Raw genomic sequence first — 24,349 nt, 5'->3', positions numbered from 1 at the left:
GCAAACAGCATCTAAGGACACAGCCAGTCACATGCAAGGTGCAGAGTGGCTTCGTTATTCTGAAATACAGCTGTTGCATCTAATGCTGAGCACACGAGGAATTACAGGAAAAAATACTCCTGCTTTGACTATGCTTTAAACAAAATACATGAACACAGAGTGATTTTTCTTTAAGAAAATTTTATTTACAAGTAGGTCAATAGAGAAAAGACATTTTAACTTTCATTTTGTACATTCTATGGAAGCCCACAATGTTCATTGATAAAGGAATTGTTATATGTTATGATTTTGAAACTTTTTCACTAATTATGCTAAATGTGAATAAATTCTGAAAAATTATGCTAAATTCAAACTAAAAATTTAGTTTTCCAAAATCATCACATACAATTGTGTGCATACACACACACACACACACACACACACACACACACACACACACACAATCTGAGCAACTATTTCCAGGACCTAGTGTGTGATGCTATCCACAAGAGTTATTGTTTGTAGTGACTGGCTCACTTATATGCAAGCTCTGGAGCGAAACAACCTGCTTGCTTTAAAATTGTGTGTGTGTGTGTGTGTGTGTGTGTGTGTGTGTGTGTGTGTGTGTACATACACACATGGGTGTGTTTAAGATATAATTTACATTTATAGAAATACCTTCAATAAGTATAATATTCACATTGTCCTATTTATTGTTCAGGGAACAGTTCTGTGTGTAACGACATGGTTCCCTGTGTAATGATGTGTTCCCCTGTGTAGTAATGCTGTGCTCCCTTATATAATGATTACACGCCCCTGTGCAATAATGATGTGTTCCCCTGTGTAATAACGATGTGCTCCCTGTCTAAGGATGTTCTCTCCTGTGTAATGACATGCCCCCCTGTGAAATAATGATAGGCTCTCTCTCCTTTGCAGTGAATTTCTCTCCTGTTTAGTGGCATCCTTCCCCCCTCCCCGTAATGATGTGCTCCCCTGTGCTTACGTGAATGCTACAAGTAAGGACTAAATCTGTGGAAATTCAGTGACTTTTCCTCTGTGAAGGTTAGATGTGGTAAATGTACTGAGTTCACTTTTCTTTTCTGCTTCAATGCTACAGCATATCCACACTGGGTGCAGAGACTGAATGACACCCAGCTGGACAGTGGAAGCCCTCTGCAGTGGGAATGCAAGGCTACTGGAAAGCCCAGGCCCACATACCGCTGGCTGAAGAATGGAGCACCCCTCCGGCCACAGGTATGGTTGGTGAGAACTCAGAACTCCTGCCTAGTAATTTAAATACTCTGGTGTCTTAGTTAGGGTGGCTATTGCTGTGATGAAACACCGTGACCAAAAGTAACTCTGGGAAGAAAGTGTTCATTTCTCTCACAGTTCCCTATAACTGTCCATCATCAATAGCAGTGAGGGCAGAAACTCAAGCAGGGCAAGAGCCTGGAGGCAGGAGCTGATGCATAAGTCATGGAGGTGTGCTGCGTACTAACTTGCTCAGCCTGCTTTCTTATAGAACCCAGGACCACCAGCCCAGGGATGGCACCACCCACAATGGCCTGGGCCCTGCTTCATGCTTTACTAGTTAAGAAAATGTCCTATAGCCCAATCTTATGGAAGCATTTCCTCAGCCAAGGATCCTTCCTCTCTGATGACTCTAGCTTGTATCAAGCTGACATAAAACTACCCAGTATACATGGCATGCAGCATAAAATGGTCCTCTTTTACCTTTTGATATGAGTGTGTATATGCCTATGTAATATATAAAAATCATTCATTATTTTAATTATCTGAATACTGTGGAGTAGTACATTATACAAAAGTTATTTAAAGCCTATAAATTCATAGGAAAATATCATTCATCATCATAGACTTGCTACCATTTCTACCTGACCTTTAGATATCATTTAGCTCATGGCCCCAATTGTGCACATAGTGAAATTTATCTGGAGTACAGGATTATTTGGGTTTATGTTTCTGTATGAAGAAAAACTAGAATTGTGGTGACCTGTGTCCTAGGGAGCAGACAAACTTTGTGATTTACAAACTTAACATGTGTCTTTTCAGTAAATCTACTGAATACTTATAAAACTATTTTCTGTATGCAAAATTTACATTGACTACTTTTTAATTGCATAATAAGGAGGTTAATTTTAATACCTCTCTTCCTTGCTTGTGATCTTCACAGGAAGGTGATCAGAGAAGGAATAGTTCAATATTTATAACCAACACAGAGGATCTGTGCAGACAGTTTTAGCTGAGTGAAAAGTCCGGTCAGGCAGGTGTGATGTTACCATGTTGACTTGTGTACTATTTACCTCCTGGAACCTCAGTTTCTTCCATTTTAAAACCAGACCTGTCCTACAGTTTTATCAAACTCTGGTATTCTCTTGTTCTGAAGCCAGTTAAACCTAAAGAAAATGTAGCTTCACAAAAAGCCAGATACAAATACAAAGCCATGAAAGCAAACATAGGTTCCAGTTTATAAGCTCTTCCTCACTAACCTTCTTAGGGATTCCTCCTAGGTGAAGCAATGATGGTTGGATCTTTTATTCCCAACATCCAGGTCACACAAATCTCTCAGCCAGATATTGTCTTTGCTGAGTGAGTAGGTTATGTTAAAAATGATATCAAATTACTTGATATCTCTAATGATTAATAATGGAATCCTTGTGCCGGGCGGTGGTGGCGCACGCCTTTAATCCCAGCACTCGGGAGGCAGAGCCAGGCGGATCTCTGTGAGTTCGAGGCCAGCCTGGGCTACCAAGTGAGTCCCAGGAAAGGCGCAAAGCTACGCAGAGAAACCCTGTCTCGAAAAACCCAAAAAAAAAAAAAAAAAAAAAATGGAATCCTTGCTCATGAAGATGTTAAAACCTAAGATGTGCTCATTGTTAAGTTTAAAAGAAAATAACTCTATTTCTAACATTTTAATAGTGAAATTTGTTTTTGAGTTGTACTCTTTCCTTCTAGATATGCTTTTTGACATTGATTTTCTTCAATTTACACGTCAGATCTGCTTTTCAAAAACTTCCACATAATAATGAAGTTTGTATTTTCCAGTTGATAATTGTGTGTAGAACCTAACTATAGGATAGTTGTTACTGTTGTTGTTGTTGTTAATCTCTGTTAGTTGTTTAACAAGTAAAAAAAAGTGTCAAACATCTGCCCAGATGGACACAAGGACCATTGCTATGACCTTGGTGGTTGTTTACCTATATTCTGTTCCAAACTCTCGATCCTTTCCAGACTGGGCCTAGTTTTGACTTCTGCTTTGTTAAAAGAGTATCTGTCAACTCATCTTCTGTTGGTTCTTCTCTTGGATTCAACTAGTCTGCCAAACAAAGCTGCCTCAGAAAAGAAACAAAAATACTGAGCAAGAAATCATAATTCCAAAAGTCATAATACTGTAGTAAATAATTAACTTACACAGTAATGTTTATTTAACTGCATTAATTGGAGACTTCCTTTGGGTGGTTTCCAATATTTGATTTAGATAGTTGGCTTGAGCTGTTTACTAGATCTCACTTCTTTTTATTCCATTACAGAGCAGAGTGGACACAGTTAATGGAGTATTGGCGATCCATAGTGTGAACCAATCAGATGCAGGAATGTATCAGTGTTTGGCTGAGAATAAATATGGAGCTATTTATGCAAGCGCTGAGCTGAAGATTCTAGGTATGCAGTTTCTCAGCAAATAAACAGGAAAGAAGTTTGGATTCTTTTCCCACCTATTCTTACTATAGTGAAGTTTTACTTTGTGAATTTAAAACCCATTTTATGTCTTGAAAAGAAGCACAGTATCTGATTGCTCTTCTGTAAGCTCTTGAAGATAGCTTTCCCTTCTGCAGCTTCTCCCATCATGTGTATGTGTATGACTTTAGTCTTCATCTTAAATGGATGATACAATATGTCTTTGATATGGCATGGAATAAAATTATGTATTGCGTATGTTAATTTTCACCTTGAGGGTGTATAAGGAGCTACTCTTGCTTACTCTCTCTTGCTGTATTAAAACACCCTATCCAAAGCAGCTCACAGGAGGAAAGGGTTGGCCTTACACTCCAGGTCACAGTCCATCAGGGCAGGAACTTCATCAAGAACTTGAAGCAGAAGCTATGGAGGGATGCTTCCTACTAGCTCAAATGGATTCATGCTTAGTTAACTTTTCTAGGCAGCCCAGAAGTACCAGCCTAGGAATGCTGTCACCCACAGTGAGCTGGGCCCTCTTATATTAAGTAATAATCACGACAATCCCACATACACATAGGTTAATCTTTTCTGGGCAATTCCTCAACCAAGGCTTTCTCTCTGAGGACTCTAGGCTGATTTAAGTCAACAAAGCTAACTAGGACAGGGATTCTAGTATTTGGTCAAGCTGTCCTGTTCCTGCAGAAATGGTAATGTTTTCCCAAGTAGTTGCTCATTATCACTGTAGTCATGTATATGAAACCAAAGTGAAGAGCCGCCTTCTCATAAGCACCTGGTACGATAGGTCTGCACTGGAGAGAAAAGCCTTTCTGGGGCCCACAGAGCAAGCATAGAAAGTTCCACCTTTGCTAAGGTAAGGCTCTGGACATGAGCTCAAGTCCACAACTGAATAGTGTCAGGAAGATTTCACCCAGACTTCTCAGAGTAAGGCTGGGGTGTTGGGGACATGCAAACCATGATTGCTTTGTCACACTCAGTTGGTTTCCTGTTTGTTCTGGGATGACCTGTAGTACAAAGAGAGACACAGAACCCAAAATTGACTCTCTTGGCTGAGCTCCTAACCAATGTCCAAGTGAGGCAGAGTCTTCTTTTTATGGGGGAGGGGGGGTTTCGAGACAGGGTTTCTCTGTGTAGCTTTGCACCTTTCCTGGATCTCACTCTGTAGACCAGGCTGGCCTTGAACTCACAGAGATCCGCCTGCCTCTGCCTCCCAAGTGCTGGGACTAAAGGCCTGTACCACCATCATTACCAGGCTGCGCCACCACCACCCCGGCGAGGCACAGTCTTTCAAAGTTGACCTCCAGAATCATAAATAAAGCCTGTCGTATATCAAAGTACTATTTATTTGTAGTGCCACATATGCAGTCATAATGGACAGATAACCACAAGATCTTTGATCATTAATAACAAATTAAATTTTGTGCTTATGTTGTATATTTTTTCATGAGATTTGAAGAGAAATGTTTCCTAGAGAAAAGAGTTGAACACGTGAATGGATTAACTTTAGTCCTCAGCTCATTCTGATGGAATGCCCTTGTCTTTACCATAGCCTCACCACCCTCTTTTGAACTGAATCAAGTGAAGAAAACAATAATTGTTACCAAAGACCGGGAAGTCCTCATAGAGTGCCGACCTCAGGGGGCTCCCAAGCCAACCATCTCCTGGAGGAAGGGAGACAAGTCAGTGAGAGGCAGCAAAAGGTGAGAACTTGATTTTGCATTTCAGTCTCTTAACATCGCAACTAACTTCTTTTATTAACATATGAAACAAGGGGCTTCCCTCAGATCCCTTCATGCATAAGTGCCATCACATCATCATGCTTTGCTCTCTCCTGCAAGCCTCTCCTACTCCCTGACCCTCCTCTGGCTTTTCCGTCCCTCCCCCAAACAGTTCCACCCTCTGCTGTCCCGCACATAAGATATTTTGGAAGTTGCAGATGACACACATGAGGTATATATGAGTCTTGCGGAGATTATGTGATATTTCATAAACTAATTAAAATGTGATTTTTTTTCTATATGTGATCCTAACAAGACCTAGCTCACTCTAACAATGTAGTACAACTTCTTTGCTGCCCAGTAAGAATTCCACTACACTTTAAATGAAACTAATTGCTTTTGCTTTTCATTTTGGCTTTGCATTGTGATGGTCTACATATTGTCTGTGATCATTTTATGGTCTGTGTTTTTGTTTGATGTTGGTATTTAAATAATGTGAACATATTCTGCATTTGTTCTGCATAGTCATTTTATGATCAAATTTGTGCCATGTAATATTTGTACCAATGCTTGCTTTTCTGTTTTTAATCATGTTGGTAAAAAATAAAATCTGATTACTTTGATGGCAACAAGCACATTTGAAATGTGTAGCAGAATATTCAGCATATAAACATTTATCTCTGGAAAGCAAAAGGCAAACAAAAGAATATCACAGCAGTAAAAAAATAAAAAAATCGAGACAAATGATGAAAATGAACCCATCCTGCTAGACTATGTCTTCTAGCTGGGCTGATCCGGTAAGCTCCAAGCTTTGCTGGTCATTATCCATTGATATTTGAGGTACTGACTGAGGTGTGATAAAAATGTCCTCTACTATGGAAACATAATGGTGTATATTATTGTATAAGAACTTTGTGCTTACCTGATATATAAAAATAAGGAGTTTGACAAGTTCTGCATGTCCAGAGGTAAGTACTAATATACTTAAATAATTCAAGTCAGCAATGGCTGTCTAGTTGAATAATCTTTTATATATATATATATATATATATATATATATATATATATATATATATATATATATATATATAATTTTACAATACCATTCAGTTCTACATATCAGTCATGGGTATTCTCCCTCCTCCCACCTCCTCCCCTTACCCCAAGTCTACCCCCCACTCCCACCTCACTCATTGGTGGATTCTAGATATAAAATAAAGAACAGTCAGACCACAACCCATAGAACCATAGAGGCTATATATATAGCATGGAGGTCCCTAGGACGACTGTGGCTTATAATAAATTTCAGTTTTACTCAATTATTGAAAAAAATAGCCAAATGAATGGAAACACATGAACTATGAACCAAAGGCTGAGGGGCCCCCAGCTGGATCAGGCCCTCTGAATAGGTGAGACAGTTGATTGGCTTGATCAGTTTGGGAGGCAACTAGGCAGTGGGACCAAGTCCTGTGCTCATTGCATGAGTTGGCTGTTTGAAACCTGGAGCTTATGCAGGGACACTTGGCTCAGTCTGGGAGGAAGGGACTGGACCTGCCTGGACTGTGTCTACCAGGTTGATTGCAGTCCTCAGGGGAGGACTTGTCCTGAATAATCTTTTAAGTGACTTTGGAATACTTTTTAGAGACATTTCTTTACAATGTGGTGTCTCAGCAAGTCTAAGATACAGTGATTTAAATAGTCTCAGATGAGATTTGTTACATGATTGGATTCAGGTAGGGCGGAGAGGTCTTTGTTGCTTGGATAGGGTGATTAGGAGTCCGAATGAACATCTTGGTTTGAAAGAGAATTCTTCTGTCTTGTTTAGGAGTGAGTAACAAACTGTTACATCAACATTTTCCTTTGGATGGATCAGTTAAATCATGGCTCATTATGGGGATTTATCACTCATAGAGACAGAGAAGCCTAGTATATAACTCTTATTAAAATTGGAAAATTTTGTTTTGCTGTGTAGTAAAAAAAGAAAGTAAAAGAAAAAAAAGAAAATTGCTAGGTTATCACGTTTTCTGAATGTACTACAACTTTGGAGACATTGTCCAAAGATACAAGCCATTCTATCAGAAATGCATTACTTTGTTTTATGTTTCAAGGTAGAATGTGAACCTTCTATTTGCTGCAGCTCACTATACGAATCCTCATCAACTGCTCAGAAATGCCACAGTGTGAGTTTAAAATTAGGTGGCATCTGTTTTTACAGAGTGGGGATATTAACAGAGTGACAGAGTTAGGAATGTCTGTTAAAACAATAGAAACAAAATGAATTTAGCATTTTCTAGAAATTGGAAGCCACAGTTTATGGGTGGCATCTGCCCCACTCCCCATATACTCCTACGCACTCAGGTCACAAGATGGATGCTGACCTCAAGCCCATTTACCCATTTATTTCCAAATTTCAATACTTCTCATTGAAATGCTGTTCAGGAAGGAAACTGAAAAGTGAAATATTGGTGTTTTACTTATTCAAGGAAAAGCAAGATTTGGCTATATTCTGTCTTTCCCAGTCTATATATTTAAATCTACAAACTGGCTCTGCTTACCGACAAATAAAGACTTTTCCCACTCTGAGATTGACAGATATAGCTAGACCAGGGAACGCCTGTAATCCCAGATACTTGTGAGAGTGAGGTAGGAGGATCAAGAACTGAAGGTCATCCTGGGCTGAAGGGTGAATTCAAGGCCAAACTGGGCAGTGCAGTGAGACCCTGATCAAAAATAAGCAAAGCTTAAAAGAAAGCATGGGATTATGACGCAGTGAGGCCCAGTGCACATGGCGTATGTGAGGCGCTATGTCTAATCGCTACAGCAAAAGCAAGGTCAGCATCATAGCAAATACCATTTTCATTAATGGACCGTGAGATACCGTACTGAGTCATCACGGCTTCTGTGAATGGCTCATTCATTTGGTCCTGAAAAGTGGAAGGGAGAAGGATTGTGTCAGAGTTTAGGAGTCTATACAGTTGTTGTCTGTGTCCCGGGGCTCATTTATGGAGCATAATGATTGGCCAGTGAGAACAGCTGCTCAGTTGATCTGTCTCACCATCACTTGCGATGGTGATGGCTATTTTAACCAGGGCACTCACAATTGCAAATCACTTTCCCACTCTGGGATGCAGAATACTTCAGTGTATGAGAAATGAGCTCAGTTTCCTTGCTCGTGCTTCCGTTTATTGGGCTCTATAGTAGACCTGTTTGCTTTGAAACTTAAAACCTGGGAGGTGGAGTGATGGCTCAGCAGTCCGGAGCACTTGCTGTCCTCAGAGGGGAGCCAGTGTGCTTCCCAGCACTCACATGCAACGGTGACTCATAACTGTCTAGAACTCCAGTTCTGTGGGGATTAGTGCCCTCTCTGACTTTGCTGGTACCAGGTACACATGCAGTGCACATACACATACATAGGCAAAATATTCATGAACACAAAATTAAAATAAACAATTCTTCTTGAAAATGAAGAGTAACTTTGTTGACTTGTGAGAATTGAATGAAATGTTATGTAAAAATAAGTTGGCTGGTAGGTAAATGGCAAGTTAGTATGCAATTCTTGTTTAAATGGGAAGATTTTAGCTTCCTACTGTAGAGGAGGAGGAAAGGTGGAACAGGCAGAGGTGGTGAGGACACCACCACTGAATTTTTGGGTTTTTAGTAGTAACAAAGGTTTCCCCAATAAATAGTATGGTAGATCTCCATACCTCTCCTTTCTCCAGTATTTGTGAGAAAAATACATTTAAAACCTGTGTGTGTGTGTGTGTGTGTGTGTGTGTGTGTGTGTGTGTGTGTGTGTGTGTGTAGATCAGTGGACAACTTGTGGGACTCAGTTTTCTCTTCCTACCACATGAGCCCTGGGGGTTGTTGACTCAGGTCATCAAATTTGACAGCACATGTCTTTATCCACTGAGCCATGCCGCAGTTAAGGAAAGATATCTAGGTCACTCTGTGGTACTAAGGAATTGCTTTTGTCACCTGCTTGATGCACTTGTTCTTCATCCCAGCCTCCTGCAACCTTTCCCTGCATTACTGCACTCTTTCATTTGCCAATTTCTTTCCGGTGCCTTGGTAAGTTTGCTATACCAGAGGGATGAAAATTCACTCTTACTAAGACCACGGAGATGTTTCAACAGATAATAGGACATGGATCCAGCCTTATGCCCTGAGCTCCATCCCACAACCTACATGGTGAAAGGTGAGAATGGACTCCTGGAAGTTGTCCTCTGACCTCCACATATGCACCGTTGTTGCACACACATTCTGACATACTTACTGAACCCAGAAGTTTTCTCCAGTCCTGCAGAATCTCTTGACCCATGTCCCACAGCTGCTTGGTCCCAAATAAACATAAAGAGGCTTATATTATTTACAAATAATAAGGTCTAATGGCTCAGGCTTCACACTAGCTAGCTCTTACATCTTAAATTAATCCATTTCTATAAATCTATAGTTTGCTACATGCCTTGTGGCTTACTGGTACTTTTACATCTTGCTTCTCCTGGCATCAGCTAGCAGCATCTCCTCCCTCTGCCTTTCTCCTTCCTCTCTCTCTGGTTGGAATGTTCTGCCTAACCTTATTCTGCCTCACCACTGGCCAAACAGCTTTATTTATCCACCAGTCAGAGTAACACACATTCACAGCATACAGAATGACATCACCCATCAACTTACAAACTAAAACAAATAACTAAATGTAAAAAAAAAATTTAAAAGGCGAATGGATAATCTAACATTAACCTCTGCCCCCTACATATACATGTGCATGCACATTTGCACACCTATGTGCATACACAGGCATATGCCACCCACCCTGCTACACACACCCCATCCCCACACAATTTTCACCATGATAATTTTAAAAAGATTTCTCTCCCTATCTCTCTCTTCCCCTGCCCCTCTTGAGTTAGGATAGTTCCAGATTTTAGTGCATTGTTTCTGAAACCCATCAGCACACATTAACTTAGGTTTCCTGTTGAAATGAGTGCTCTTTAGGGGTCCTCAGTACGGGGACTGCATGGGGACCTTCTTCTCCGACATACTATCACAAGCCTGTTCTGCTCATCAAGCTCCTATTGGATTTCCACTCCAGCTCGTTATTCCCATTACTTGGCCATTAACTTTTGTTAAAATATAATCATCCAGAATCACTCCAGCAATGCACACACATTAAATCTTCATTATTGCATGTTAAACTTCCCTACTTTCTGTGTGCAGTCTTGGCTTAGGGAAGAATACAAGGTTCTGAGTAGAGACATAGCTTTTAATCCTGTTCAATGGCATCTGTTTCAGCTGTTATTGACCATCATGGAAATGTTATAGATGTTTAAAACTTATTTACAATTATTAAAATTTTAAAATAATTCAAGTATGCATTTTTTATTTCTAGGCAAAGAAAGTGAGTAGTTACAGAGATGGTAAAGTATAATACCAATGCTTAAGAAATTCTGAAGCAAAAACTTAAAAAATAAGTTATATTGTAGAGGAGTAATATCATAAGATAAGTGTTCTTTTATGCAACTGAAATCAAAGGAAAGACTTGTCCACAGTCCTTTGCGCGGTCTCCCTGCTCTCCAAAGGCATTTCTTAATGGCCAACTTTTCAACTTCCTCATTTAACACGCATAGAAAATTGGACTTGAAGTACCTATTAGTTGACTTCTTCTGGGAATTCATGTTGTGTTTATTGGGCAACAATGATCAAGCTCACACACTGACTCCCAGACAAATGGAAAAATATATTCTTCATAAAAGCCCTACAGGACACGGTTAGAGCAGGGAAAGTGGGTCTTCTCGCCCTTTGTGTGAAAGAAGAGGAATTCATGAGTACAATTAGGGTCCTGTTCCCACCGCCTTGTTTCCACTTCCATGCTGTGTTTGTTAATGAGCACGCTGTTGTGTTGTTTTCTCAATGACAGTGTCTTTTATATATTAAGAACATAAAACAATGCAGACCCTAGGTATCTTCTTTTGTGTTTGGCATCTAGAAGTTGTACAATAAGAGTAAATGAGTATTCATTTATCAAGAGTATGTCACTTAGCCCCCTTTTAACTTAAAACCTATGCTTTTAGAGGAAATGAAATAATCCAAATGATATTATTTATCACAAGGAAAATGAAGATGATATCTGACTTCATAAGATAGATGACTCATGGGCTGCTGGCAGTATGCAGTGTAACATCACCCACAACTGCTCTCCTGTGACTTCCTGAGCTCAGGAGAGGAAGGAGAAGACATCTTACACTTACTATTGTAGAGTTATGGATGGACTTCTTAGAATCAGGAAAAATTGAACTCTAAAAGACTCAAGCTCCTTCAGCCACCCCTTGAAATGCTCATAACAGCACAATAAACAGCAATGAGTCATAGTCACATTGGAAATGAAGATGATAGATGCATTCTTGACTTCTCAGTATATCAGCCCTTCAAGTAGAAATGGGCTAAACTAAGTAATGATCAAGAAGCCTGTTATCTGAGCAACTGGAGGCCAAGACAGTAAGAATAAGAGTTTGAGGCTAGCCTAGTCTACATAGTGGTCCCCTTAAAAAAATGGACAGGCAAATAAAAAAAAAGATCAACAACTTGTTCAAGCCTAAAACACTGAAGTCACATTAAAAACCAGCAGAAAGACCTTTCCACTCATGCTTGCTCCATGACCTGTCACTAAATTCAGATTTTAGACACTGTCTTCATTGTCATCTCCAGGGAAACCACTCTTGAAGGCAGTGGGATGCTCATCTGCATCCTCTGATCCACCTATTCTGATCCTACACATCGTCAGATATTATGAAATTAGAACCACAGAGAAGAAATGGCATAAATCCTGGGATTTTAAATGAGTAATACACAGTAGTGTTGGTGAATAGTGATATAGGGAATGATTGAAAAAATCCATGATTTCTACAAATGATAACCTATACACTTCTAGCAAAAAGAAAGAATGGAAATGGTGTCACCTCATGTTCGAATAGCTATGTATATGCTTGTGTATTGTTTACTTTATTAAATAATCATACATAGTAATAAGGATCATCCTTTCATAGGACAAGATGGTTGGAATAAATGAACACTCAATTCACTCTACATGGGCTACATCACAGGGTTAATCAGACCAGGAACTATGTGCTGACTAACCTCAAGATTAAAACTGGAGGATGAAGGATTGGGACACTGAGAAAATAGTAAAAAGACCAAGTTAGAACAGTAACTCCTGACCAAACTAGGCCTGTAAACATAGTAGCACAAGATTACAAAGTTCAGACACACATGAAGCATGAAGGTAAAACAATAGTAGAGATGAGCTGTCAGGAAATGTGCATTAGTCTAAAAGAAGAGGTTTAATATGAGTATAACAAATGCATATATGTTTATATAGGAAACTCTATAATCATTAGCACTTCCAGAAGAAACAGCCAGAAATATGCTGAGTCATAACAATGAAAGCAGAGGCAGTATTGAAAAGATCAGAATTTAGGAACCATATTTCATATACACATACTGTAACACACACCTTACATGTGACACACATAGCCTCCAGACAGGACATGGACCCACATACATACACACCATACATACATGCACATATACCACACAGTTCACAGACACACACACACACACACACACACACACACACACACACACACACACACACAGAGAGAGTTTTACAGAATTGATATATGTATACATATAAGATGCATTTATATGGAACACTGCAGTTTTTCTGAAACTGTTTCTGATGAGCATTTGATGATCACAAGGTAAAATGATGTCATACCATCAGTGTATTTCAAATCATGTAAATTTGAAATAAATTTTATTTTGAGAGAAAACACAGGTACATTCATTCTTACATTAAAAAACTGGGAATAAACACAACTAATTGTTCAAAGGTTTGAAATGTATGAATTAGTAATAAATTTTAATCTTCATTTTTATGTCTTTCTATATTTTATAAGTTATTTATAATTTTTATAACTGTTCATAGAAGAAGATGATTTAGGAGGTGTCATAAGATTTTATAGTAGGAACTTGTCGCATGTTAAAATGATGTGTTGCTAATCACATGGTTCAAATAACTAAAATAATGTAGATTTGGTCTCAGTCTTAGTGCAGAATGTTACTGTCAATATTCTGTCTTCAAACTACATTGAACTTTCACTGTGTGGAGGCAAGACCTTCCTTGAGTGATTTTAAGATTGCAACACTTGCATTTGCTCATTTCTTTTTCTTTCCTTGTACACACTGACCATTCTCAGTGACAGTGCAATCTCACTCAGAAGAAAGGGGACCTGGAATGTTGAACCAAACACAATTCTGAGAGTTTACAGATAGTGGGAAGACAAGTGGTTTAAACTGACTTCCAACACTGTTTTTTACTGAAGTGCCGAGGAAGAACCCTCTAAGTCAGATACTCACTTTTAAGCTCAAAGGCTTTAAGTGATTTGTTTAAAATTACCTGTCACAAAACAACATTAAAGCCACGTCTGGTGCTAGTCAATAAATCTATAATTCTATGATCAAAGTGAGAAAAAATGAAAATGAAACTGCATTTCAATCACAGGAAGAAGGTAGTAGAATTCACCTCTCCCACCTTGTGAGACAGTCTCCCAAGGCCCTAGTTAGCTGTAAACTTGTAGCTGGTCTTAAGTTCATGTCCCTCCTCCTGCCTCTGCCTTCTGAAGACTGAGATTGTGTCACTGTGTCTGACTAAAATTCAGGCTGTGTTTTGTCATTCTGTGTCTGTGTTGGGCTCAATCCCAGGTCTCACACAAGCCAAACAAGCACCTACCACAGGAGTTTATCCCCAGTCCTCTCTCCACTTTTTATTTGGACAGAGAGTCTCACTCTCTATCCCAGGCTGGCCTCAGACTCACTGTCTTCCCCTTATGGACCCAGTGCTGGGACTGTGGGCATGAACCACCATGCCCAGGGTTCTCTCAGAGTATCATATCTGGATTTTTCTTTCTGTTCTGCAGTCAAGCTCTTTGAGACTGACTTCATAACTAGTTTTTACACTTCACACGGGTTCAGATATCCCAAATGAAGATCTTTTATTAATCTGCCTGCACATTTTATGATGTAACAGTAAGCTATCTTGGGTTTTCAATTGTATATGAATTGTAGAGCTGGAGACCACATGTCCTAGGCTCTTTTGCCAGATGATGAGATTCTGTGTGAGGAGACAGCAGTTGCACAGTTTCTCAGCAGCATCCTTGAAGGGAAGCTGCTTGCTCTCCCTGGTTGTCCCACATGGGCTAGTGTGGTAGTTTTATTGTTGAAAATTGAACTGAGAGTCCAGGTAGTTTTATTGTTGAAAATTGAACTGAGAGTCCAAGGGCAAAAGTCAAAACAAGGAAAACCAGTCATTCCTTAATGACTACATGGACTATGCTTCCTATCCACCTAAGCCACACCCAGCTTTGACTGAGAGAGAAATAGATACTGGATCTTCTAAAGCCACAGCTTTGTTATTACAAGTGCATCTTGTATTAATAAATCCAGCATCCAGTTAAAAATAACCCCAGAAAAACCCAAATACAGACAATGTTTCATTTCTTTTCTAACTCTCCTGGGGAGGCTTAGCCATTTGTTTGTCTTCTAGAAAGATAATAAAATTTGTTTCTGGCTTGTTATGCTTTCTTATTTTTAAATTCAAATCTATTTCTAACCAATACAATAAAAAAACAGGGAAATTACTTATTTTGGTAACAGCTATATGATATTCTCATATATGTATGCATTATATAATGTTTATGTTAGGTTAAAGATCTTTGTCTCCCCAAGATTTATCCAGTCTTTATATAGAAATATTTCCTTCTAGCCATTATGGGATTAGGGAGAAATCTGGTGCTAGGGAAAGCCCCAGGAATACACAAGGATGACCCCAGCTAAGACTCTTAGCAATGGTGGAGAAGGTGCTTGAATTAGCCTTCCCCTGCTCTCAGATTGTCATCATAGAACCTATCTATATCTAGCAATTGATGGAAGCAGACGCAGAGATCCACAGCCAAGCACTTGGCCAAGCTCCTGGAGTTCAGTTGAAGAGAGAGAGGAAGGACTATAAGAGCAAGGTGGGGTGGGGGTCAGGATCATGATGGGAAAAACTACAGAGACAGCTGATCCAAGCTAGTGGGAGCCCACGGGAACTCTGGACTGGCAGCTGGGGAGCCTGCATGAGACCACACTAGGCCCCTTGACTGAGGGTGACAGATGCATGGCTTGATGTGTTTGTGAGTCCCCTGGCAATCAGACCAGGACTCACCCTGAGTACATGAATTGGCTTTTTTAGAGCCCATTCCCTAGGGTGCAATGCCTTACTCAGCCTTGATGAAGAGGGGAGGGGCTTGGGCCTGTCCCAACTTGGTATGCCAGCCTGTGTTGACTACCCAAGGGAGGCCTTAACCCCTATGAGGAGTAGGTAGGGGTGGGATGGAGGAGGTGGAGGGGAAGCAGGAGAAAGGGAAAGAGAGTGGACAGTGGGTGGTATGCAAAATGAAAAAAAAAACTTTAAATAAACAAGTAAATCTTAAAAAATAATATGCAAGCATAAAAAAGAAGTATTCCTTCTAGCTTTTAAAAATATAAATATATTGTCACTATCTATAGTTGTCTGAGATATAGCACAACAGACTTCTTTTTAAAAATTTTTTAAATTATATTTCATTCGTTTGTTTCAAGTGCATGCGTGTGTTTGGGGACATGTATGCCCCAGTGTTGTGGAGATGACAGCGTGACCCAAGGGGCCAGTCTTTTCTTCAGCCACGTGGGTCCTAGGGATGAAACTCAGGACGTTAGGCTTGGCAGCAGGTGCCTTTCCCCACTGAGCCATCCCACCAGTGCCAAGACTTCTTATCCCTACCTAACTGCCAAGCAACACACAACTGACTTAGTCTACCACTGCCGTTGTTCAACCTCTCTCATCCCATCCTGCTTCTATCTCCAGCCTCGGACTACACTATTTGTCCTCAGTTCCCCTGAGTTCAGTTTCCTACATTTCACCTACTTGGAAAATACACATACATGTGAGAGTATGTGGTGCTTTTTGAACCTAATTTTCCTTCCAATAGAAGAAAGGATGTCAAGGTACAAACTAATGAACCCAGTAACCAAAATTCCATCTTACTATTATTTTTCACTTCCTCTATATGATGATAAACTAGACTACATAGGTTTTGGTGATTGTTACAATAAAAAAGAGTTTGTGGCTTTGTCTTCTCACTGCCAAATTAATGAGAGGACCTGATATTATGCATAAATTACTTGTAAAATCAGCATCACAATTCCAGTGCCTCTGCCCCTGTTTTTTCATTCCTGATCTATCTTGGTTTGAGCAAAATACAGTGTTTCAAAACTCATTCCATTCTTAGAATGCATAACCCAAAATAGTACAAATGTACTAAGAAAGAGCATTCCCACTCTATTAAGTTGTTGATTAAAAATAAGGGAGGGGAAGTGTTCTCATGGCCTCAAATACCCACACCTTTGCTGCCCTGTTGACATAATAAAATAGTGATGAAAAATGTTCAAACATGTGACCTGCAATTACATGCAGAGAGCAACACATCAGAAAGCCTTACATTCTTTTTTTCCTGGTATGTCCCAAGTTGAAGGTCATAGAAGAGCTTCAGATTCCTCCCCAAAGACCTTTGAAGATTCCTTTCTGTTTCCTGCTGTCACCACCAGCCTGTCTCTTGTTTCCTTTTCCCTTAATTGTTAAATATAACAAAACAGGCATCAACTCCCTTAGGGAAGTACCGAGGAAGAACTCGGGCAGTTTAAGCCGTAAATGACAGCAGAATAAGGCTGCTCCTATTGTCCTAGCCGCTTCTCCAGCTTGCAGCTTTACGTCTCTAATTACCAGTTTAGCAAACAGTTCATAAATTCTACTTTTAACTATGGTTCATTTACCCCAGTTACTATAAACAGTTGCACAAGTTGCCTAGCTGTGCGCTCCAAGTAGGCACAACTTGAACAAACCATTAATTGCTTAAAGGCTTTTCTTTTCCAAAAGCCCCCCAGACTACAACTTACAGCTTAATTTGTCCTTAATACAAACAACAACTAAAATATTTGGGAATTCAAGCATCCAAGTGTGTGCCACTGACTGATCCTACTACCTCCCCAAGTGACTCTTTGTTGAATATAAAATAGAGAAGAAAAGTTTCAGAGAATGTTAAGAAAAAAGCATTCTACAGTGGAGATGTTTAGCTACCTCTGGGATTAGCTACTAATCCCAATAGTCACTTCTTTTCAGTTTTTTCATAAATCATTCTCTAATTTAACTATCATTAGTTTATATTGGGAATTAGAAGCATGGCTACAAATTAGAGTGCTGACATGGTGTTAACCTTGACTGCAGCCAAGCAGCGGTGGCGCATGCCTTTAATCTCTGCACTTGAGGGGCAGAGACAGGTGGATCTCTGAGTTAAAGGCCAGCCTGGTCAAAAGAGTTAGTTCCAGGACAGCCAGGGCTACACAGAGTAACCCTGTCTTTAAAAAAACAAAAAACAAAACAAAACAAAACAAAACAAAACCCTTGAATGCACTGAAAACGACTGACTACAGACAGTTTCCAGAAAAGATAACCCCAGCACCAAACAGGCCTTAGTTAGCACTGGCTCGCTTGCTTCTCTCCACATTAAAACAGCTCTGTTTAGAAACTAACAATTGATCAACTGTGGAGAATCAGTGAAGTGCTCAGTCACAAATGGGATGTCTATGTCACCTCCTCCCCAGGGTTCAGGGACTGTTGTGAAAGGGGGGGGACAGAACTATTGCAAGAGGCAGATGTCAGAGAGGACCAGAGTCAAACAGTGTCTTCTGGACATGACACGCAGCTTTATTTATGGACTCAGAGAAGCAGTGTTTGATTGCACAAGATCTGGACACAAGCAAGTGATTTTATTCTAGCTTGGAGTGAGGAGGGCCTCACTAGGAGCTACTGACAGCTGATGGCATCTGGAGAAGGAAGAATAAGCTGTCTTCATGGGTGTGGCCCTGTCGTGTGAACTGCACACCAAGAGATTGCTCTATACCATGAGCACATGGGCAGCACAAATTAAACTCTGTGGATCATTAAAAGAAAACATGAACTGAAGTTAGGAAGGGGTGAAGTGGAGGTGTTGCTCTGGGAGGAGTTGGGCGTAGAGATAATCAAAATGAATCGTATGTAATTCTCAGAGTTAATAAAATATAAAAACAGATATAAAATTAAAGTATATGTGTATGTATATATACATGTATATGTAGATGTATCTATGTAGCTGTATCCATATTTTAAGATGATTTCTGTGTTCTTGTTGTATCTGGAGGTATCAGAATGCTAAACTAATTCTGTTACTCTCTCTTCCCAGTTGCACATAATCCGTCTGCTTCTTCCCTTATGCCACAAAAGGATAGGCCAGGTACAGTTGTGTGCAATTTCATTCATTTCAGGGAAAACAAACCTTTGTTTAGCAGATGCTAAGATTCTATGCCAGTTCATATCAAGGCAAGAGAAAGAGGCCCTTTCCCCAAAGAGTCACTGTTAAGTGCTCAGGAGTACACAGGCCTTGACCCCTAAAACATAGCATGGAAAAACTGTCCCCACTAAGGCAATAATAAAATTAGCTCCATGTCCTAAGCAGAGGGAATATTAAATATGTGCTACTTTTTTTGCAGTTCTCATAATCAGATAATATTCTAGAAAGATATAATTGCCCACTTATGTGAATTTAGTCATAGATGGCCAAGGCTCATACACACAACAAATAGCTCAGGCAGATAGAACATCCAATTCTGTTTAAGTCCAAACCAGCCTTAGACTGCTGAATGGCCCAAAACCCTGTGATAGTCCATGGAGTAAAGAATAAAATCTAGATAGAGAGCAAGAAATAGGTTTTGGATGAACTATTTAAAATGACTCTTGAATATGATTTTGGCTTGTAGAGACAGAGTATATTTTAGGACAAGAGTTTAGAATTGGAGAAAGTACTATCATGAATCCAGGACACTTTATGAAAATATGTATAATGATTTGGGTCAAAGAGTGGATTACAGTTACCAAAGGGCAATAAACCAGAGAGTTCAAATAGCTGTGGGCTGAGGACTTAGAAAGCAAGACTGGGTTGTCCTTAACTTGGTGTCTCAAAGGTAGACCTGAAGACACTCAATTCTTGCCTGTAATTGACAGAGAATAGTCAAAGCTGTTTACTAGACAGCTTAGCCAGTGTTGGAAGACAAAAAGAATTCAAAATTAGGCAAATGTCCTCCCTGGCTTTGCCTTACGTATTACGGTGACAAATTCCCTGAGAAAACTGAGTTAAAGAGAAGAAAGGGAACTTGGTTCATTGTTTCAAATGTGTGCACTCATGGTCATCTGTGTCCTGGCCGGTGGGGATGCAGAATATCAGGACGGGAGCAGTGTATTAGAGACTGTTCACATTATGTCAGCCGGGAAACACATGGGTCCACAATGACAGAAGATCACTCCCTTCAAATATCCCCATAGATTTGCTTCTTCAAAGACCTGCTTCTTCAAAGAAGACATCATCTACTATCACCTGTGAGAGATGACTCCATTATTGAGGGATTGATGGGGTCAGAGTTCTGATTACTTCCCAGCCTCACATCAGAGCCCTGCTTTGTGAGACCAAGTCTCTGCCTGAGTATCAGCCTCACATTGAGATATAAAACATAACAGGAGGAAACAAAACCCCTATTATGTGTGATCATTTAATTGTTTTAAAAAGAAAGCCCAAAATAATCAGCAAAAAAAAATACTTGGATTTTTATGGAGCTTGATTATATTTTTTTAAATACAAATCCCCCCAAATTTGCATTCCTATGCAATGAAACAAAAAGGCAGAAGAAGATAACTTGTAATGGCATTGACAGAAGGCTTGGGACAGTGTGGGGATGGCAGGATAGCATGCTTTTGGGAAATAGAGATGTTTTCATTTTAAATCTATTTTGAGTTCAAATACAGTTGGATTTCTCCATGAATGGTAACTTTTCCCAGGTTACACTATCCTCAAGCCCCCCATATTTTATTAGTGCCATCTTTATCTGTCTTTCCCTGACTGAAACCAGAAAAGCATTTTAAGTACCATGTTCTCAAAAGGTTTTCCAAAAACGCCTTTTATTCATTTAAAAAATTCCATGTAAAGCAATTTCAAAGACAACAAATAGCTTGAATTTCAGATTTTCTCATAGCAATTCAGAGACATTTTGTGCCTTTCATCACGTCACCAAAAGCCAGTGTCACTAGAGTGAAATAGAGATAACGTCTAAACACCCCTGCTTAGATAGTTCTGTTTCTTAAGGATGCTGAAGACAAATTCTCTCCCTCCCCATTTGTATGTGTATGTCCTGTACAGTGAGCAGAAACAGGGAAAGAAAAGGCATAGGATGTCTGAGTATCAACCTGGTGACAGTTCACTTTGTGTTTTTTCTAGAAACGTAGCTTAGCCTGTAATTTTTTAGTGTGGTTACTTCCTGTGTCATAGCAGGTCACTTAATATATGCATATTTTGGAGGTTTAATACTTTGGGGATGGTTTTTGTTTGTTTGTTTTTTGAGATAGGGCTAGAAGTCACACAGGCCACAGATGAGGATGACCTTGAACTGCTTATCCTGCCTCTACAAGAGATTCATGTGCGCACCACCACATGTGGTGGTGAAGCTCTAACTTACACAATTATTATAGTATTCTGGTTGGCCACCTACACTTTAAAACTGACAGGTGCACACACACACACACACACACACACACACACACACACACACACACACACACACACGAGCATGCACACATGTGACATGGTTGAAACAGTACTTGGGAAATCTTTGGTGTCTCACCAATACTATTAATAATGGGTAAACAAACTTGTAAAAGTAACTTCTATGTCTAGAAGATGTTTGGCTAAGACTCTTTTTTATTATAGTTAATATTCATTGATAAAATTGTTACTGGAAATGAAAGCTGTATGATTTGATCAGCAACAGTAATCAAAATTACTAGGCTTGATCCCCAGCATGGCAAAAGGGTAAAAGAAAAGCTGACCATATGCAGATACAGAAAACCTTAGACGTGCAGGCTCAATTAATCAGCAGTTATTTTCTCAATCACCCCTGCTTTATAGACAGATAAATCAAATCTTGGGACAATGAAATCACCTGCTCACAGATGCTCAATAAGTGGGGTTGCAGACTCACATGTAAGAACAGTAACCCAGCCAAGCTTTCCCACAGGTCATAGGGTACTGACTCTCAGATACTGAACTTGCCTAACCTTCTGAGCCTCAGTTTCATCTTTCTGAAATGAGGCTGTGGAAAGCAAATGAGAGCAGTCGTAAAGATTGGGCACATGACCTTCAGCAGCCTCTGGCATGTGAAGGACACTCAGGTATCAGCATCTGTCCTGCCATGAAGAGAATGTAAGCCAGGGTGGTCCTCACCTGCTAAGAGAGAGTGTGCTTTCACAATTTCTCTTTGAATTTCATCTTTAAAAAGGCAACTGAACCTGACCCACTTACATCAGAGTTTGTTTCACAGTTCTAAGGAGCAGGAAGTCCAACATCACAGCATGGGCTGATGACTGACAACGGCCCCCTCTCAGCCATGAACCTGATGATTCCCTGTGTCCTCATAGAGTGTAAAGCTCATGAGTTTTGTTTTTCTTCTTTAATACCAATTATTTGTCCACATCCTCTACACAGATACATATCAATCATTTTGTTCAGCAGAGTTAATCACTGAAACTATTCAAAGTATCCTCCCAGCTACCTGCACAACACATTGTGCTTTACCCAGCCTCCTTCCATAACAGCCTCTACCATGGCTCTTCTACCAGGCCTTTACCTGGACAACATCTCTACCTTGCAGCAGGTTCCTTTGTCACCACAGTGAAGCCACACCCTTTTCTTCCTTCCATGACTGTCAGAGTTGAGTTCAGGTCTCCCGTTTACTTCGTAAAGACTTTGGTAGCAGAACTGTGCCAGCTCCTCTCTTCAAATTGCCCAGCCCACTCTGCAGCAGTCTTATTTGTCTTCCATGATCGGGATGTATGGCTTAGAGAGACTCTGGGTGGTGATGCCTTGGTTTCTTTTCACTCACTAATCTCTGTGCATGGAAGGACATCATGTACATTGTGCAAAGTAGAAAAGAAATACAAAGCTTTCTCATGCGCTCACAGGAAAACACATATACAATTTTTCTCTATCTCTGGGTCTTCAAATTTCTGTACTTCAGTTTCTCAAAGGTGCATAGAGATAAGTTCAACCTAAATCATGAAGGACAATACAGAGAGTCGGAAAAATGGCACTCTGGATTTCTTTGAAGAAAATTGTTATGAGAAAATAATATTACAAATTTTCACATAGGAATTCAACTTTCTCTTATAGGAGTAAGTCACAGCCGCACAGTATTGAATCACAAGTATATAGAGGAAAAGGGCTGATTTTCTTTGTTCATTTAAGAATTTTAACTAAGCATAGTTGGTTATCCTTAATAGCTCCTCCCTTGCTAGCTTAAACTCTGATTCTCTGGTCAACATAATTAATGAAATGATTACTAAACTAAGAAGAAACAGTAAGGAGTCTGAGTTTTCTCATCTCTCCAGCACTTGCCTGCTGAACCATTCACAGCCTCTGTGTGTGATTTAAGTGATGACATCCAGAAAAGCAGCCTCTGAGGCTAACATCAGCTGTATTCAAGCCCTGTGGGGTTTTTTGCTGAATGTGTCTTCTGGGGTACACCTTTCTAGTACCCAGTCTTTTAGGCACCATCCATGTTAGCACAAATCTGAACACTTTTCACAAACCACTTAATGTTGTTTAAAGCTCACAGGTAAATCATTTTAACTAAACTCTTGATAAGACTCCACTCTCCAAAATGTTCCTATATAGTTTTGAATGGTTATAAAATTGTCATTAAAAATTCAGCACATGGCACAGCACATTAGAAGTGTTACATCTGTGTAAATCATGTATGTGGAGTAAGGCTGTGTTCTCCCCCCATACTGAGATCAATGGTTAAAATTTTATGTGATTACCCTGTGTGTGCGTATATTGTACGCTGAGAGTGCTGTGGGGGAGGTAATGTGTCTGCACCTGTGTGTCAGCTTTAAAATGAAGAGATTTCCAGTTTCCTTTCTCTTGAAGGTACTGGAATGCTCACAATGACACAGAAGCTAGATGTATAAGCAAGCTGTCCAAGGCAAAGGTAGCACATGTGAGTTATGTCTGAAGAGAATGTAGATAGTATCCCATCCTCATGGCCCATATGCTGAGTGATTATGTATGATGACTACCCCTACCTTCTCAATGGCCATCATTGATTTGAGTTTCTAGTCACATGTGTTTTACAACATATATGGTTGTCTCCAAAACCCTGGTGCTTTAAAGGCCAACGGAAAAAGCCTGTCTTTCTCTAGCTCAGAATTCACAGATCTATTATTGTGGTTTGATGAGAATAGTCACTATAGGTTCATGTTTTTGTATCTATATTGGATACATTAAGTGCCCAAGAGTTATTTAGTAGCCATGTTATCAAATCAACCATTATGATGTTACAGTACCTGTGGTCATGTAACTCTTATTTTCCTTAAAAGTGACACTAAGTACAAAAGAAGTGATGCTGTCCATTTCAACATGCCAAAGAGAAGCCATGAGGTGATTCCCTTACTTTAAAATGTAAACATTATGAATTTGATAATAAAGGAAATGACATCACATGCCAAAGATCTATGCTAAGAATGCATCTTCCACCTGAGGAATGATGGAGGAAAGAGAACTCCATTCCCACTTGGCCGTCGCAACTCTGACTGCAAAAGCTGCAGCTGCAGTGTATGAGGAGTCCTCACCTAAGATGAAAAGACTGAATCTGTGGATTTATCTTCATGGAAGGATGTGGCATACACGAAGGCCAGTTACAGTGTTGGGAGGGCTTGGGAAAACTTAGGT

General features: G+C 39.8%; 1 protein-coding gene across 1 annotated transcript in view; it reads left to right on the top strand.

The window, feature by feature from the left end:
* Nucleotides 1-24,349, top strand: part of Cntn5 (contactin 5) — a 1,160,177-nt gene that overhangs the window by 905,918 nt on the left and 229,910 nt on the right. Inside the window, exons 11-13 of the mRNA XM_042280381.2 lie at nucleotides 1,097-1,233; nucleotides 3,531-3,660; nucleotides 5,243-5,393. Of these exons, the coding sequence (XP_042136315.1) occupies nucleotides 1,097-1,233; nucleotides 3,531-3,660; nucleotides 5,243-5,393 (418 nt within the window). The remainder of the gene's footprint in view (nucleotides 1-1,096; nucleotides 1,234-3,530; nucleotides 3,661-5,242; nucleotides 5,394-24,349) is intronic.

The sequence above is a fragment of the Peromyscus maniculatus genome, chromosome 7 (genome assembly GCF_049852395.1).
Source record: "Peromyscus maniculatus bairdii isolate BWxNUB_F1_BW_parent chromosome 7, HU_Pman_BW_mat_3.1, whole genome shotgun sequence".
Taxonomy (NCBI): domain Eukaryota; kingdom Metazoa; phylum Chordata; class Mammalia; order Rodentia; family Cricetidae; genus Peromyscus; species Peromyscus maniculatus.
Note: the sequence above shows the minus strand (reverse complement) of the source record. Positions and strands in the feature narration are given on the sequence as shown.